Source organism: Hordeum vulgare, chromosome 7H, assembly GCF_904849725.1.
Source record: "Hordeum vulgare subsp. vulgare chromosome 7H, MorexV3_pseudomolecules_assembly, whole genome shotgun sequence".
Lineage (NCBI taxonomy): Eukaryota > Viridiplantae > Streptophyta > Magnoliopsida > Poales > Poaceae > Hordeum > Hordeum vulgare.
This window is the reverse complement of record NC_058524.1, coordinates 43879894-43895090: the sequence shown is the minus strand read 5'-3', so window position 1 is coordinate 43895090 and position 15197 is coordinate 43879894. Positions and strand designations below refer to the sequence as shown.

General features: G+C 46.0%; 3 protein-coding genes across 3 annotated transcripts; 2 read left to right on the top strand and 1 right to left on the bottom strand.

Annotated features, from left to right (window-relative positions):
* The first annotated feature begins 4195 nt into the window (after window positions 1-4195).
* On the top strand, window positions 4196-8827 carry LOC123410930 (proline-rich receptor-like protein kinase PERK10). Its single transcript, XM_045103855.1, has 5 exons — window positions 4196-4540; window positions 5179-5225; window positions 6350-6565; window positions 7845-7946; window positions 8486-8827. Exons 1-5 carry the CDS (start codon window positions 4321-4323, stop codon window positions 8615-8617), a joined length of 717 nt encoding a protein of 238 aa, XP_044959790.1. The 5' UTR covers window positions 4196-4320; the 3' UTR covers window positions 8618-8827.
* Window positions 8828-9044: 217 nt separating this feature from the next.
* LOC123410929 (GDSL esterase/lipase At4g01130) lies at window positions 9045-11046 on the top strand. Its single transcript, XM_045103854.1, has 5 exons — window positions 9045-9517; window positions 9600-9812; window positions 9924-10075; window positions 10141-10411; window positions 10544-11046. The coding sequence occupies exons 1-5, from the start codon at window positions 9151-9153 to the stop codon at window positions 10798-10800; spliced, it is 1260 nt and encodes a 419-aa protein (XP_044959789.1). The 5' UTR covers window positions 9045-9150; the 3' UTR covers window positions 10801-11046.
* Window positions 11047-12466: 1420 nt separating this feature from the next.
* Window positions 12467-13079, bottom strand: LOC123407027 (histone H3.2-like). Its single transcript, XM_045100058.1, has one exon. It carries the CDS (start codon window positions 13022-13024, stop codon window positions 12614-12616), a length of 411 nt encoding a protein of 136 aa, XP_044955993.1. The 5' UTR covers window positions 13025-13079; the 3' UTR covers window positions 12467-12613.
* Window positions 13080-15197: the final 2118 nt, after the last annotated feature.

Below are 15197 nucleotides of genomic sequence, written 5' to 3'. Positions count from 1 at the left end.
TCTCTTGTATTCGAGGTCATGTCTGTACATGCTAAGCTCGTCGAGTCAACCTAGGTGTTTCGCGTGTGTAAATCTGGCTTACACCCGTTGTATGCGAACGTTAGAATCTATCACACCCGATCATCACGTGGTGCTTCGAGACAACGAACCTTCGCAACGGTGCACACTTAGGGGAATACGTTCTCGAAATTTTAAGAGGGGTCATCTTATTATGCTACCTTCGTTCTAAGAAATAAGATGAAAAACATGATAAACATCACAATGCAATCATATAGTGACATGATATGGCCATTATCATCTTTGCCCTTTCGATCTCCATCTTCAGGCATCGCATGATCATCATCGTCACCGGCATGACACCATGATCTCCATCATCATGATCTCCATCATCGTGTCTCCGTGAAGTTGTCACGCCAACTACTACTATCACTACTATATAGCTAACCGTTAGCAATGAAGTAAAAGTAGTAAGCACATGGCGTTGCATCTCATACAATAAATTAAGACAACTCCTATGGCTCCTGCCGGTTGTCATACTCATCGACATGCAAGTCGTGAAACCTATTACAATAACATGATCATCTCATACATCATACATGCAACATCACAACTTTGGCCATATCACATCACATGTCAAACCCTGAGAAAAACAAGTTAGACGTCCTCTAATTGTTGTTGCAAGTTTTACGTGGCTGATTTGGGTTTCTAGCAAGAACGCATTCTTACCTATGTGATAGCCACAACGATGATATGCCAAAGCTATTTACCCTTCATAAGGACCCTTTTCATCAAATCCAATCCGACTAGAGTAGGAGAGACAGACACCCGCTAGCCACCTTTATGCACGGTGTGCATGTCTGTCGGTAGAACCAGTCTCACGTAAGCGTACGTGTAAAGTCGGTCCAGGCCGGTTCATCCCACAATACCGCCGGAAAAGAATAAGACTAGTAGCGGCAAGCAAATTGACAAATCATCGCCCACAACTTTTGTGTTCTACTCGTGCATAGAATCTACGCATAGAAAACCTGGCTCGGATGCCACTGTTGGGTTACGTAGCATAAATTCAAAATTTTCCTACGCATATTCAGATCTTCCTATGGAGAGGCCAGCAACGAGAGAGGGGTAAGAGCATCTTCATACCTTTGAAGATCTCTAAGCGGAAGTGTTGCTAGAACGCGGTTGATGGAGTCGTACTCGCAGCGATTCCGATCTAGTGCCGAACTACGGCACCTCCGCGTTCAACACACGTACAGCCCGGTGACGTCTCCCGCACCTTGATCCAGCAAGGAGGAGGGAGAGGTTGGGGAAGAAACCCAGCACCACGACGGCATGGTGTCGATGGAGAGACGAGGTCTCTCGGCAGGGCTTCGCCAAGCACCGGCAGAGAGGAGGAGGAAGAAGGGCAGGGCTGCGCTGAGGGAGAGGGAGAAGTCTATCTCCCAATGGACAAAAGTGCCCGGTATATATAGGGGAAGGGAGGGGTTGCGCCCCCTTGAGGGTTTCCCCCTCCTGGGGGGCGGCAGGCCTAGATGGGGGCTGGTGCGGCGGCCAAGGGGGGAAGGAGGGGTGTGGCGCACCCCTGGTGGGCCTTAGGCCCACCTGGCTAAGGGTTTGCCCCCCCCCCTTTCTCTCCCCTGCGCATTGGGCTGAGTGGGGAGGCGCACCAGCCCACCTAGGGGCTGGTTCCCTCCCCCACTTGGCCCATCTTACCTCCCGGGGTCGTTGCCCCTCTTCGGTGGACCCCTGGGGCCACCTCCGGTGGTCCCGGTACGTTACCGGTGATGCCCGAAACACTTTCGGTGTCCGAAACCATCCGTCATATATATCAATCTTCACCTCCGGACCATTCCAGAGCTCCTCGTGACGTTCGGGATCTCATCCGGGACTCCGAACAACTTTCGGTAATCTCGTATAACAATTCCCTATAACCCTAGCATCACCGAACCTTAAGTCTGTAGACCCTACGGGTTCGGGAGACAGGCAGACATGACCGAGACACCTCTCTGGCCAATAACCATCAGCGGGGTCTGGATACCCATGGTGGCTCCCACTTGCTCCACGATGATCTCATCGGATGAACCACGATGTTAAGGATTCAATCAATCCCGTATACAATTCCCTTTGTCTGTCGGTATAGAACTTGCCCGAGATTCGATCGTCGGTATACCAATACCTTGTTCAATCTCGTTACCGGTAAGTCTCTTTACTCGATCCGTAGCACGTCATCGTGTGACTAACTCCTTAGTCACATTGAGCTCATGATGATGTTCTACCGAGTGGGCCCAGGGATACCTCTCCGTCACACGGAGTGACAAATCCCGATCTCGATTCGTACCAACCCAACAGACACTTTCGGAGGTACCCGTAGTGCACCTTTATAGTCACCCAGTTACGTTGTGACGTTTGATACACCCAAAGCACTCCTACGGTATCCGGGAGTTGCACAATCTCACGGTCGAAGGAAAAGATACTTGACATTAGAAAAGCTTTAGCATACGAACAATACGATCTAGTGCTATGCTTAGGATTGGGTCTTGTCCATCACATCATTCTCCTAATGATGTGATCCCGTTATCAATGACATCTAATGCCCATGATCATCTATTGACTAACGAGCTAGCCAACTAGAGGCTTGCTAGGGACACTTTGTGATCTATTTATTCACACATGTATTACTGTTTCCTGTTAATACAATTATAGCATGAACAATAGACGATTATCATGAGCAAGGAAATATGATAATAACCATTTTATTATTGTCTCTAGGGCATATTTCCAACAGTCACACGGGTCATTGAGCTTCTTGGGTTCGACACACTACCTAACTGCTATTGACCTGAATTTAGTTTGATCTCAACTAAGAACGCCACATGTGCTTCTCTAACGAAGAATTACTCATTTGATGTTCTTTTGCATTGTTGATTTTTGATCAAATTGGTGTGAGTGCGACCTCTTTGTCATGTTAGATAAGCCTTTCTGTATCACATGGATGTGATATGTAGTATGGTGTACAAAAGTGATGAAAGGTATTCGTTGGAATTAATTTGGCAGCAATAGTTTGTCAAGTTTTTGCCTAGCCAGCTATTTGTAGAATTTCTGCGACTATACTTTTGTGCATCTCCCTCATGTACAAAATACTAGCAGACTAGCACGTAAATTATTTACATCAAAACTAAGACGTATCTATATATGATGAAGGCATTTCTTACTTTATATTCAACAGTACCTTTTGCTGCTATAAATAAAGTAGAAACATGGTAGATAAATAATCAGATTGTTCTGCCTATTTTTCGTTGCACAATCCATTACATTTGTTATGTCCTTGCAATCATACTACTACATATGACGCTTCCTAGATCTCGAACCCAACCAAAGAACAATCAAGTTTGATTCGATGTGGTCATTGGGCCCTCTCGCAGCGACCTTGATGTTTTTGGGCCAAGTTGCGCATAATTTGCTCATGCTTATAAAACAAGTTTGTTAACAGATTAAATAGTCCCACGTTGCTTATTACACCTAATTCTGTCAAGTTCCAAAAATAACTAATTATATCAATTTATATATGTCTGTAAGAATGAGAATTAACAAGCTGCCTGAGAATAAACTAACGGAGGGTGAGCCCGGGTGGCATAATACATAAAACATAAGAAATAATAATAAACTAAAACATATTTGACATGCTCATCAACTAAACGTGTCATCCTCGACACACATAATTTGTCATGAAAAACATTATATTTTCCATGCCTAAAATCTGATGTCCGTTGGATATTCGGGTCATTTCAAAAATGTGAATATTTTTTAGTTTACAAAAAAAAAGAACATTTTTAAAAATTGCGAACAAATATTTGGCAACACGAATATTTACCAAAATTAAAGAAAACAGGGGAAAACATGAAGTAAACAACTAAAAAGATAGACTGAAAAAGAACAGACTAGAATCTTCTACAAGGTTCCTAAAACAGATTTTTGTTCCTAAAACCTGATGAAAAACAGGAGCCTTGTAGAAAGCTCCCAAAACCGGACCTGCAGAACGTACAGAAAAGATTAAATGGGCCGGCTCATCTCTACTTGCAACGAGCGTCCAATAGTTGCGGTCTCGATGAGGCCCCCGGGCGGGCCGCCACCGTCGGGAACTCCGCGCCAGGGTCCGTATACACTTTTTTCTCGAAGAAAACCCGTAATTCCGTATACACTTCCTTTCTTCGCCGACCCACGAAGACGAACACGACACCGCTCCATCGACAGCCCCCTCCAAACCGCGTGCCCCGGCGACCGATCGCCCACCTGACCACCACCACCACCCCCGCGCCGGCGCCGATGGACTACGAATTCCGCAGCCGGTCGGGCTCCGGCCCCGGCTCCTACGGCGGAGCCGGCGGGGGCGGGGGCGGCTCGTCCCTCTACCCGCGCGTCGGCCAGCCCGCCCACGGCGCCGCCGGCCCACCGCCGCAGCGGCCCGCGCCGTACCTCCACGCCACGGCATCCCCCTCGCCCCCCGCCGCCCCGGCCCCCGCTCCGTCCTCCTCCTCCACATCGAGTAATCCCCTCTTCCCCTACTCCCTACCGGTTCGGTGCTGTACGGTCGATTGGTACCCCTGGTTGGTGGGCTGTTCGGTAGCGGGGAACCCGGTTGCTCCGTGCTGTATCGAGCAGGGCTCACCACATCGTTCGTTCGATCGATTTGAAACTGGTTCCGTGCGTGTTAGGTCAGCGGATCTCTTGGTTGAGTTCTGATCTCAGAGGCCCTGATTGGAAAGTGGAGTTGAACAATCCAGACCTAAAACCGAGCTAGTTTTACCTGAGTTTGTCCATTGGACTTTTGACCCTATATCATTTCTCTTATTATAGCCGGCGTTTGTGTGTGCTTAAACTCGGTTAGCTAGTAACTTCCCCCCCCCCCCCCCCCCCCCCCCCCAATTTGACCATTACATGTGTAACTTAATTTAGCTTTCCAGGGCATGCTTCCTTGCGAAGAAGGGGTCATGCTGAAAGTTGAAAAATATTGGGAGATATTGGTTGGACTTTGAATTGGTATACAGAGAATGGAGTGCCTGCTTGTGTCTATTTTACTGTTGCCACCATGCCAGACTAACAAACCGCTCAATATTGTCCCCATCCGTACTGTTATTGAGAACAGCTCATGCTTTACTAACATAATTCATGGTTTCGCTGCAGTGGGCATACAAGTTGTTATAAAGCCAGAATATCGGATAACCCCTCCTGTAAGTTATATGATTTGATACTCAATCCCTACTTTCCTGTTCTCTTGTGCAAGAGCTGTTGGTCGACTTTGGTACCAAACAAATTCTATTTATGACTGAGTTCAATTTTCATTCTGCATTATTAAATAGATGTTACTCCAAACAGAGAGATCTCTTGTCTAGGTTATACGCTTTTTAGCAAAAATAGATGTTGTTTCATATTTAATTAAATGGGCAGATTTAACTTCTGTGCATTGGCTAGACTGGACATAGACCATACCACCATGGGTGTTTAGTTTTCTATTGCCGGTCATTCTCCTTGAGCTTGTGAAAAGGAATGAATAACTTGTCATGCATTCGGACATTTTAGTTAATAACTCATCAATCTTCCTGTTTGTTTCTGTCCTTGTTTAGCACATGTCTATATACCAGAAATATACAGATGATGGATTATTAGCATCATACGATCCACCAGGAGTCAGCTTTAATTGTCCAATTAGCGCCCTTTGTCATTGCTGATTAATGTTAGTAGTTTATTATCCTTCTTATCCGTAGGCTATCCATGACATGTGGGTCCAGACCCACATATAATAGGCAGGTTGCAGGTTCTGATAAATTTGCAAGGGCATCTCAGTTTCTCCTGATGGACCATTCCGTCGTTAGTAAACTACTGGAAATATAAATGGTGCAGCTTACTCCATACTGATGGCATTTCTAAACAGTTGATGCAAAGTATGTCTACATGAAAATGTCTTAAGGAGTAAGGAGTACATGGAAATAATGAGTGTGTTTTACTTGTTATGATTTACAGTAGATGGGTGGAAGAACTTGCCTGTGACTTGAGTTAGATAATTTTATTTTAGTAGGGTGGCCACCCTTGCCATTGTCACTACTTCAGACTTTGATCCTAGAATGTTGGTGTGATAGTTTATAGTATGAGTTGAAATGTATGAGGATGTGATTCTGAACACTCGTTATATACTGTTCGTTTCTATAGAAGCATCCCGTCGTTCTGCAAACTTGTACAGTTATGCAATGCATAAATTATTTATTACGAAGTCATTCGCTGTTTTTTCATTTACCCCCTCACGGTGTTTGGAAAATTTGGCACCTTTTAATTAGTGTTATCTGGTATATGTTTTCAGCCTCAGTTGGCACCACAGATGGTAGAAGTTCCCCGCAGCACCTTTAACTTTGATTTTGAGTATGAAAGGAAGATTCTTGCGGAGGCAGAGAAGGAAAACCCCAACTGGGGGAAGTTTGTAATCGAAAGGCAGACACCACCACCACCACAGCAGCAGCAGCAACAACAACAACAGCCGCCAAGAGGGCCAAGACACTCAACTTCCACTACTTCTATGGTAAACAATATCTCTCCCCCCCCCCCTCTCTGCCAAAGTAGCATTACATTAATATGGTGAAATCATGTATGGTATTTACAATAATCTTTGCAGTCTGGTCTACCAATGCCTCTTATGTTGGTCCTTTTTATGCCCTTTTCTATTAGACCCAACATGAATACTTTCTCATGTAGTACATCTAAGTTACATTTTGCTTGGAGTTTCTATTAGCTCGGACTCGAAGCCACTTTTAACCTTCGGCAGGGACAAAGACTTGCCTGGGGCTGCCGTGGTTGTTGCCCTGGACCTATGACTGAAAATCCATTTAAATCTCCTTTGAAAATTACAAGAAAATCATGAGGGTATACTGGCTAAGCTAGTTTAGCCTCAGACCTATTGTTGTGCTGCTTGTTCTATCCATTCTGAGTTCTAACTTGTTGAAATAGTTGTCTCTATGGCAGAAAATCCCTGCTTAGAACATTGCAAGAAAATTATGTTGTTAAGCCCACAACCTTAAGTTATGTAGTGAAGTCCAGGCTATCCATTGCCAGCTAGGTACCAAGGTCCTGCTGCTTTAGAAAAAGAAGATTAGTTCTACTCCCTCTGTTCCAAATTAGTTGAAGTCCTAGCTTTTATGTTGATTCTTTTATGCCCTTTTCACCAACAATCCAATAATCTTCTCGTTCAATCAATCTTTCTTTAAGAAGGTTAAAGAAAAGTCTGTTGGACCCAACTCAAATCCACATTCTCACAGCCTCAGGCCTATGGATGTCCTTGTTGAATAGTTGTCTCTATGGCAGAAAATGCTTGCGTACTTAGAACATTGCAAGAAAATTGTGTTGTTAAGCCCGCAGACTTAAGTTATGTAGTGAAGTCCGTGCTATCCATTGCCAGCTTGGTACCAAGGTTCTGCTACTTTCTTTAGAACAAGATTAGTTCTACTCCCTCTGTTCCAAATTATTTGAAGTTCTAGCTTTGTCCTAGGTCAAACTGATCAAGTCTGTAGGATAATATATGAAAATCTACTAAACGAAATAAGTTTCATTAGATTCATCATAAATATATTTTTGTAGTATATATATTTTATGTTGTAGATATTACCACATTTCTCTGTAGTCTTTTTATGACTCCGCTAGAGGCTCCTCACCTCCTTTGCATCCCTAACTTATCTGCATCATTTCACATGATAAATGCACGCAATATGTTTATAACAGTTGGGTATATTCATCGAAGTCTATTAGTGTAATAGGGTATCTCTGAATAGATTACTTATTTTCTTTCTGTTTTGTCCCTTTTCCAGGCTACACCAGGGGATCCACTTGTGGAGAAGTATATGTCGATGGGGCTTGGACGCGAAGCTGTTTCATTCGCTGTGCTAAATTATGGAGATAACCCAACAAAGGCATGATCTTTCTCCTCCTTTATCGTGTACTTTAGCGATACTATCTGTCGTCGTCATCAGTTACAAAAACGAATGCTCTGCAAACTCAGAATGTTTGTCCAAGGCCAGTCACATAGGTACAAACAGTCATATGATTGGAGAACTGTACTGTGCTTGTGTTTTATCCAGTTGAAAGTCGAACTTGTTGAAACAGTTGTCTCTTTGGGATGCTTGCCTATTTAGAAATCCTCTTACCAAAATATTGATAGCCAATAAAATAGTGAATGCGGTGGCAGTGCTTTCCGATCTGGCTAGAGCTGTAAATCACATAGTTTAATGAGCAGCAGCCATATAGTAGTCGAACAATAGTACGCCTTTGTGTTATCCAGCACCTGCTCAACGGTAGTAGCATTTGTGCCTCTGCTCTTAAACATTTCTACTTTGTACTACATCAGCGACAATTCATATGAATCAGCGGGAGTACAATTTTCTCCTGACGTTTCATTCTCGGCCAAGCTGGCAAAGCATAAACCTGGTAGTTTGTTGACCTTTTCCCGCAGGTGAAGGAGTTTGTGAAAGCCTACAACGCCCTCCATGAGATGGGCTTCACCTCACGGAACGTCCCCGAGCTGCTGGCGATGCACGACAACGATCCCGACAAAGTTATCCAGCACCTGCTCAGCATAACATAACATTGTCCACGCTTCTCCACATATGTACAGTGAGAGTGTGAGGCAGGTCCCGCTTGTAGCCAATATTATACTACATTTGTACTACCTGCAACTTGTAATGGAGTCTGGAGTGGCTCAGTGTGTCTCTCAGCTGCGACGGCCACGACTGGCGTGTCCCTATGTTTCATCACAGTACGTTATTTTCCAGATATGTGTGTGTGTTGCTGTCAAGATCTCGTGTGGTACTTCTTGCCAGCATGAAGCTTGTCATCCAGGCCTTCAGCTGCCCGCCGTGCTAGCTCCAAAGAAATGTTAGGACCCAGGAATACATGTATGTGTCCATTTAGCTAGTTCCACGTGATAAGCAATCCAAACTATTTTGGAGTAAAAAAAAAAGTAAAAAACTGCACCATTGATTGCCTTTGGCCTAACCATATGCCCATCACGGATCAAGAGAGAGTCAAGCAAATGTCAGTGCAGATATATGTACATCTTCTGTGACGGTATATGTCTGCAGTGACGAATTGCAGATTGAACTCGATCGTCAGTACGAAATGCAATCAAATCTCCATCCTCGGCACCGCTGTATAAGCATGGCAAGCTTGCTTCGCCACGCCAACTTGTACGGACACCAACGACAGCGCCGCCGTGGGCTCGATCGCACGTGGTTTTACTCCCCCGAGATGAGGATGGCGTCGGCATGGCAGCTGCTCCTGCCGGTGGCGCTGTGCTGCTTCGGCGGCGCAGCCGGCGAGGGGTGGCGGTGCAGGTTCCCGGCGGTGTTCAACTTCGGCGACTCCAACTCCGACACGGGCGGCTTCTGGGCGGCCTTCCCGGCGCAGCCGCCCCCGTTCGGCGTCACCTACTTCGGCCGCCCCGCCGGCCGCGCCTCCGACGGCCGCCTCGTCATCGACTTCATAGGTCTGTGCATGTAACCACTCACCCTTGTATCCAGCCGCTGGTTTTGATCGATTCTGACAGACGACTCGATGCTGGTGATCAGCTCAGGCCATGGGGCTGCCGCTGCTGAGCCCCTACCTGCGGTCCGTCGGCTCCGACTTCCGGCACGGCGCCAACTTCGCCACGCTCGCCTCCACGGCGCTGCTGCCCAACACGTCGCTCTTCGTCACCGGGGTCAGCCCCTTCTCCCTCGCCATCCAGCTCCGGCAGATGAAGGAGCTCAGCAACAGAACCATCGCCTCCCGCGGCACCAGTGGTAAACAAATAATCTCCTGACAAAAACACTACTCCTTCCTAGTGCATGCACGGTCTGAATTTTCAGGATTTTACAGCTAAAACAGAGGCTGATCTTTCGCTTGAATTGCAGACCAGCTTCCCCCGCCCGACGTTTTCGGCGACTCCCTGTACACGATCGACATCGGCCAGAACGATTTCACCTCCAACCTAGGGTCGCAGGGCATCGAGAGTGTCAAGCAAACGCTTCCTTCAATCGTCAGCCAGATCTCAGGGGCAGTACAGGTGATATATAATTCTGGACAGTACAAAAAAAAATGGTCGGTAGTAACATAGCTTAACATTTGCAGGACTTGTACAGCATCGGGGCTCGCAACTTCATGGTGTTCAACATGGCGCCCATCGGCTGCTACCCGGCCTTCCTCGTGGAGCTTCCTCACGGCAGCGACGACCTGGACGAGTACGGCTGCATGACGAGTTACAATAGCGCGGTTGTCTACTACAATGAACTGCTCAACAGCACCTTGGCCGAGGATAGGAACATGCTGCAGGATGCGTCCATCGTGTTGGTCGACAAATACTCCGCCATGCTCGAGCTGTTCCAGCATCCAGAAGATCATGGTGAGCTTTCTCTCGACTCTTTTTCTGCCATCCGACGAGTGCATGCATGAATCGGCTTGGTTCATGGTCACTCATATCTGAAATGACAAGTGTAGGGTGGTGCTGAAGCTGGTCTGATGATGATGATTTCAGGGCTCGAGTATGGGACCAAGGCGTGCTGCGGATACGGCGGCGGGGCTTACAATTTTAACCCGGATCTGTACTGTGGCACCAGCAAGATTGTGAAGGGCAACGTTGCTAGTGCGACGGCCTGCGGAGATCCCCAGAACTACGTGAGCTGGGACGGAATCCATGCCACTGAAGCTGCAAATAATATCATAGCATCTGCGGTGATGAGTGGCTCCTACTCGTATCCACCTTCAGACCTTTCCAAACTTTGCCAGCCATGACCCCGTAGCCTGATCACATCACAAGTTTACTCAGAGATACTGCTTGCTCAAACCAAGTTATCCTCCTGTGCTGTCAGATAACAGCGCAAGTTTAGTCAGAGACATTGTTGCTGATACCAAATTACTCATTCTGTCAGTTAACAGCTGTGTAGAATGATTACAGAAAATAAGAGCCTCATTGTAAGTGTATCCAGTACATGTAGTACTAAAAGATTAGACAAAAAATTGTAGCCTCTAGTGTAATCATCAACTGCAAATTTCTGATGCACATGAATCATCATGAAGACATGAACAATCACAACCATAAAAACTACAGCACAAGAATCATCCCCAGGATGATATCATTCACCGTACAAAACATCAAGCACAGAACTTAATTAACAAGATCTGAGAAACAGAGATAAAATAAAGCAGATCCATTGCAAGCTTCAAACTAGCAGACGGCGCATAATTCTTTTTTTTTTCGGGATAGACAGGGCATAATTCAGAATCACATCATATGTAGCCGCTTCACATTCAGATAGTTCACATCAACCAACCCAACCATAATTCGGAATCACATCGAATAGAGCAGAAAACCAAAACGAGTTCATGGGACACTGTGTCATGCATTGTCCAATGCCATCACTGCAACACCATGCTACATGTGACAAGAACACATAGCAGAATCATGGAGCAATTGAGTAGCAAACAGTGGCATTGGAGAACATAATTAGCATCAGATGATAACTGAACTCTTCCATTGCAATTTCATTCGAACACCACCATACATAGGACCAGATGACACATTCATATCAACACCAACAAACAGAAACACTCGACACACATCCGGATCACAAGACAAGAACACCTCCTACCATTTCTGGCAACCCCAAACCTTAGGCGAGCTGGATGTCCATGGGCATGATGGGGACGCGCTTGGCGTCGTATCATTGACAAATCTAAGACAAGCTTTTCAGGACGGACGGAGTACTTGTTTCTATTATAATGTATCACTACATGTTGTAACTTGTTAGATTAAATGGATAGTACTGAAAGGATCAAAGAAAAATATTGCAGTCTCTACTGTAATTGTCAGCTACAATTTCTAATGCACAAGATGAACAATCACAACCAGAAAAATTCTAGCACAACTGCACAAGAATCACTCCGGGAAGATGCCATTCCTCAGTCATAATATCCAAGCACATGACTTAGTTAACAAGATCTGAGAAAGAGAAATAGATGCAGATTTCGAACTAGCAGACGACACATAATTCAGAATCACATCACATATCACCACCTCACCTTCAGCTAATCCACATCAATCAACCAAACCATAGTTCAGAATCACATCAAACAGAGCCGAAAACCCAGATGAATTCACCAAATCCCTGTACAAGTGTGCACGAAAGATGCAAGAAGACTGAATCACACAGCAACGAAAGAAGAATAACAGAGCACCCCCAGCAAAAACCATGCTACATGTGACGAAATCATGGAGCAATGAAGTACTAGCAAACAGTGTCATTTGAGAAGAAAATTAGCATCAGATGATAACTGAACTTTCCATTGCCATTTCATTCAAGCATCACGATAAACAGGACCAGACGACAGATAATCTCAACACCAACAAACAGAAGCACCAGAAGTTGCAAACAATGGCACTGAAATCTGAAACAGATGATAACTGAACTTTTCCATTGTCATTTCATTCAAGCACCACGACACATAGCGACAGATCATATCAACACCAACAAACAGAAGCATCGGACACACATCCGGATCACAGGGCAAGAACAGCTACTGCTAGGTATTACCGGCGACCCGAAACCTAGGCGCGCTCGCCACGGATGCGGCGGGCGAGCTGGATGTCCTTGGGCATGATGGTGACGCGCTTGGCGTGGATGGCGCAGAGGTTGGTGTCCTCGAACATCCCGACGAGGTAGGCCTCGGCGGCCTCCTGGAGCGCGGAGACGGCGGAGGACTGGAAGCGGAGGTCGGTCTTGAAGTCCTGGGCGATCTCCCGCACGAGGCGCTGGAAGGGGAGCTTGCGGATGAGCAGCTCCGTGCTCTTCTGGTACTTGCGGATCTCCCGGAGGGCGACGGTTCCGGGGCGGAAGCGGTGGGGCTTCTTGACGCCGCCGGTGGCCGGGGCGGACTTGCGCGCAGCCTTGGTCGCCAGCTGCTTCCTCGGCGCCTTGCCGCCGGTGGACTTGCGCGCCGTCTGCTTGGTGCGGGCCATCGGCGCGGGTGGTGGTGGTGGTGCCTTCTTGGGAGATCGGGTGCGGCGGCGCTGTGATTTGTGAGGATTTGGGGCAGAGGGGGGAGGGGTTAAGTAGGGGTGGGAAGAATTTGGAGGATGGCGCGCGGCTGGAGCATTTCGGGAGGGAATTCCTGGTTTCGGACGGATTCTTCGCGCCACGGGGGAGGATGCGCGTGAGACGTTGGATCAGGTGAAATGGACGTTGGAGATGTGTTTGTGCGGTTTGGCCACGGATCGTGATCCATGGAGTTAGGGCATCAACTGTATGATCAACTGCATGTATGTATCCGTGTACTGCAGCATATAACCTATCCAACACGGGCATGTATCGGTTCGCAGTACGGTATGAATGTATTTTTTCCAACAAACCAGACACAGACATGGGAAGTTTTACGAGCATCCGGACTGCTCTTAAGCTTGTGTCTAGACGTCCTAGCCCACCCAAAATAACCACTCGCTCCTCCCGCGCTTTTCATCCTATGTGTCGTGTTGCTTGTCGTGTCGCATTTATGCCGGACAAGAGCATTGTCCGATCTTGATTCCCGCGATTTGATCATACGGGAAGGCGGCGCAGAAGGATGCGGCCTCTCGTGTGCCGTCGCTTCAATGAGAGGGTGTCGCGTCCCGAGAAACCAACTCCAGTCGTTGTCTCGCATTGAAGACGGATGACCGTCCCTCCGTCTGCCCTCGCAACGGCTATTTAAGCCCTACAACGATGACGAACCAGGTTCACACTCTCCCTCCCAAGCACCACACCGTCCTCCTCCCCCTCGTCGAGCACTTCCTCCCAGTGGCGAATCTAACATGACAATGGAGGGTAGGCTTAAAACATCAAATTTGTAAACCTAATTAGCAAATGCATGGTAAGTGTTGCATGTAAAGCACCTGAATATAATTATCAATTCGTACATTTAGCGGAAATAGGTTTCTGGAGGGTAGGCTTAAGCCTATTGATGCCCTCCTAGTGAAATTGCCACCGCTTCCTCCTCGCAAGCCAGCGACGATGTTGAAGTCATGGTTCTCCACGCCGTCAAGCGACGCGATGGAAATATCTATGCATGCTTTTTGATCTATGCATCTTCTCTGGCTAATTACATGATTAAATCTTCAAAAGGAGTGGTGCATAGTAGTAGGTTCAGTCTTGTGATGTCCTCACCAGTGATAGAAGGGCTAGCAAAGCACGTATTTGTATTGTTGCCATTAAGCATAAAATGATGAGATCTGAACATATTGCATGTCATACTTTGTGTATATTATGTCATCTTACTTAGAGAGGCAAGCACAAAAACACTCTTGAAGTGGAGTAATAGTATTAGATGCAGAATTATTTTGGTCTACTTGTCATGGACGTGATGCCTATATGCATGATCATTGCGATGAATAACATCATAACTATGCATTTTTACAATTGCACAACAGTAATTTGCCTACACACCATATGCTATGTTCTTGAGAGAGATACCTCTATTGAAAACTATGTCCCCTCGGTCTATTCCACATAATTACCTAAGTTCCATTTTATTTTCTTCAATTTATTACAATTTATTTATTTTATAATTTATCTATCTATCACTATTAGATTTGATCCTTACAACTAACGAGTACAAGGGGTTGACAACCCTCTTTCCCGTGTTGGGTGCAAGTATTTGATCTTGTTTGCGTAGTAACTGTTTGACGGTCGACTGTGTGCTTCCCTTATTGGTTCGATAAGCCTTGGTTCTCAGTGAGGGAAATACCTGTACATCAATCCCTTCCTCCTCGGAAAAAATCTCAACGCATTTACAAAGTAGCGTGGAGACGTAATGCCTATATTAGATTATGCTATGGATGATCATCATAATTATTCACTATTCTATCAATTGCTCAATAGTAATTTGTATACATGTCGTTGTTATGCTTTTCAAAGAGATGCCACTAGCAAACCTATCGCCCCGGGTCTATCTTCTAGTAATATTTAGTTCCTACAGTTGCAATCTTATTTATCATTTATTTTATTGTGTTATTTCTTATCTTGCAAACTATTATCCTATCACTATCAGTTTTAGTCTTGCAACTAGCGAAAAACAAGGGGATAGACAACCCTCTTGCCTTCTGTTGGGTGCAAGCATCTTTTGTAGTTGTGTGCATGTGCTACTAGCTTTTTAAGTACGGT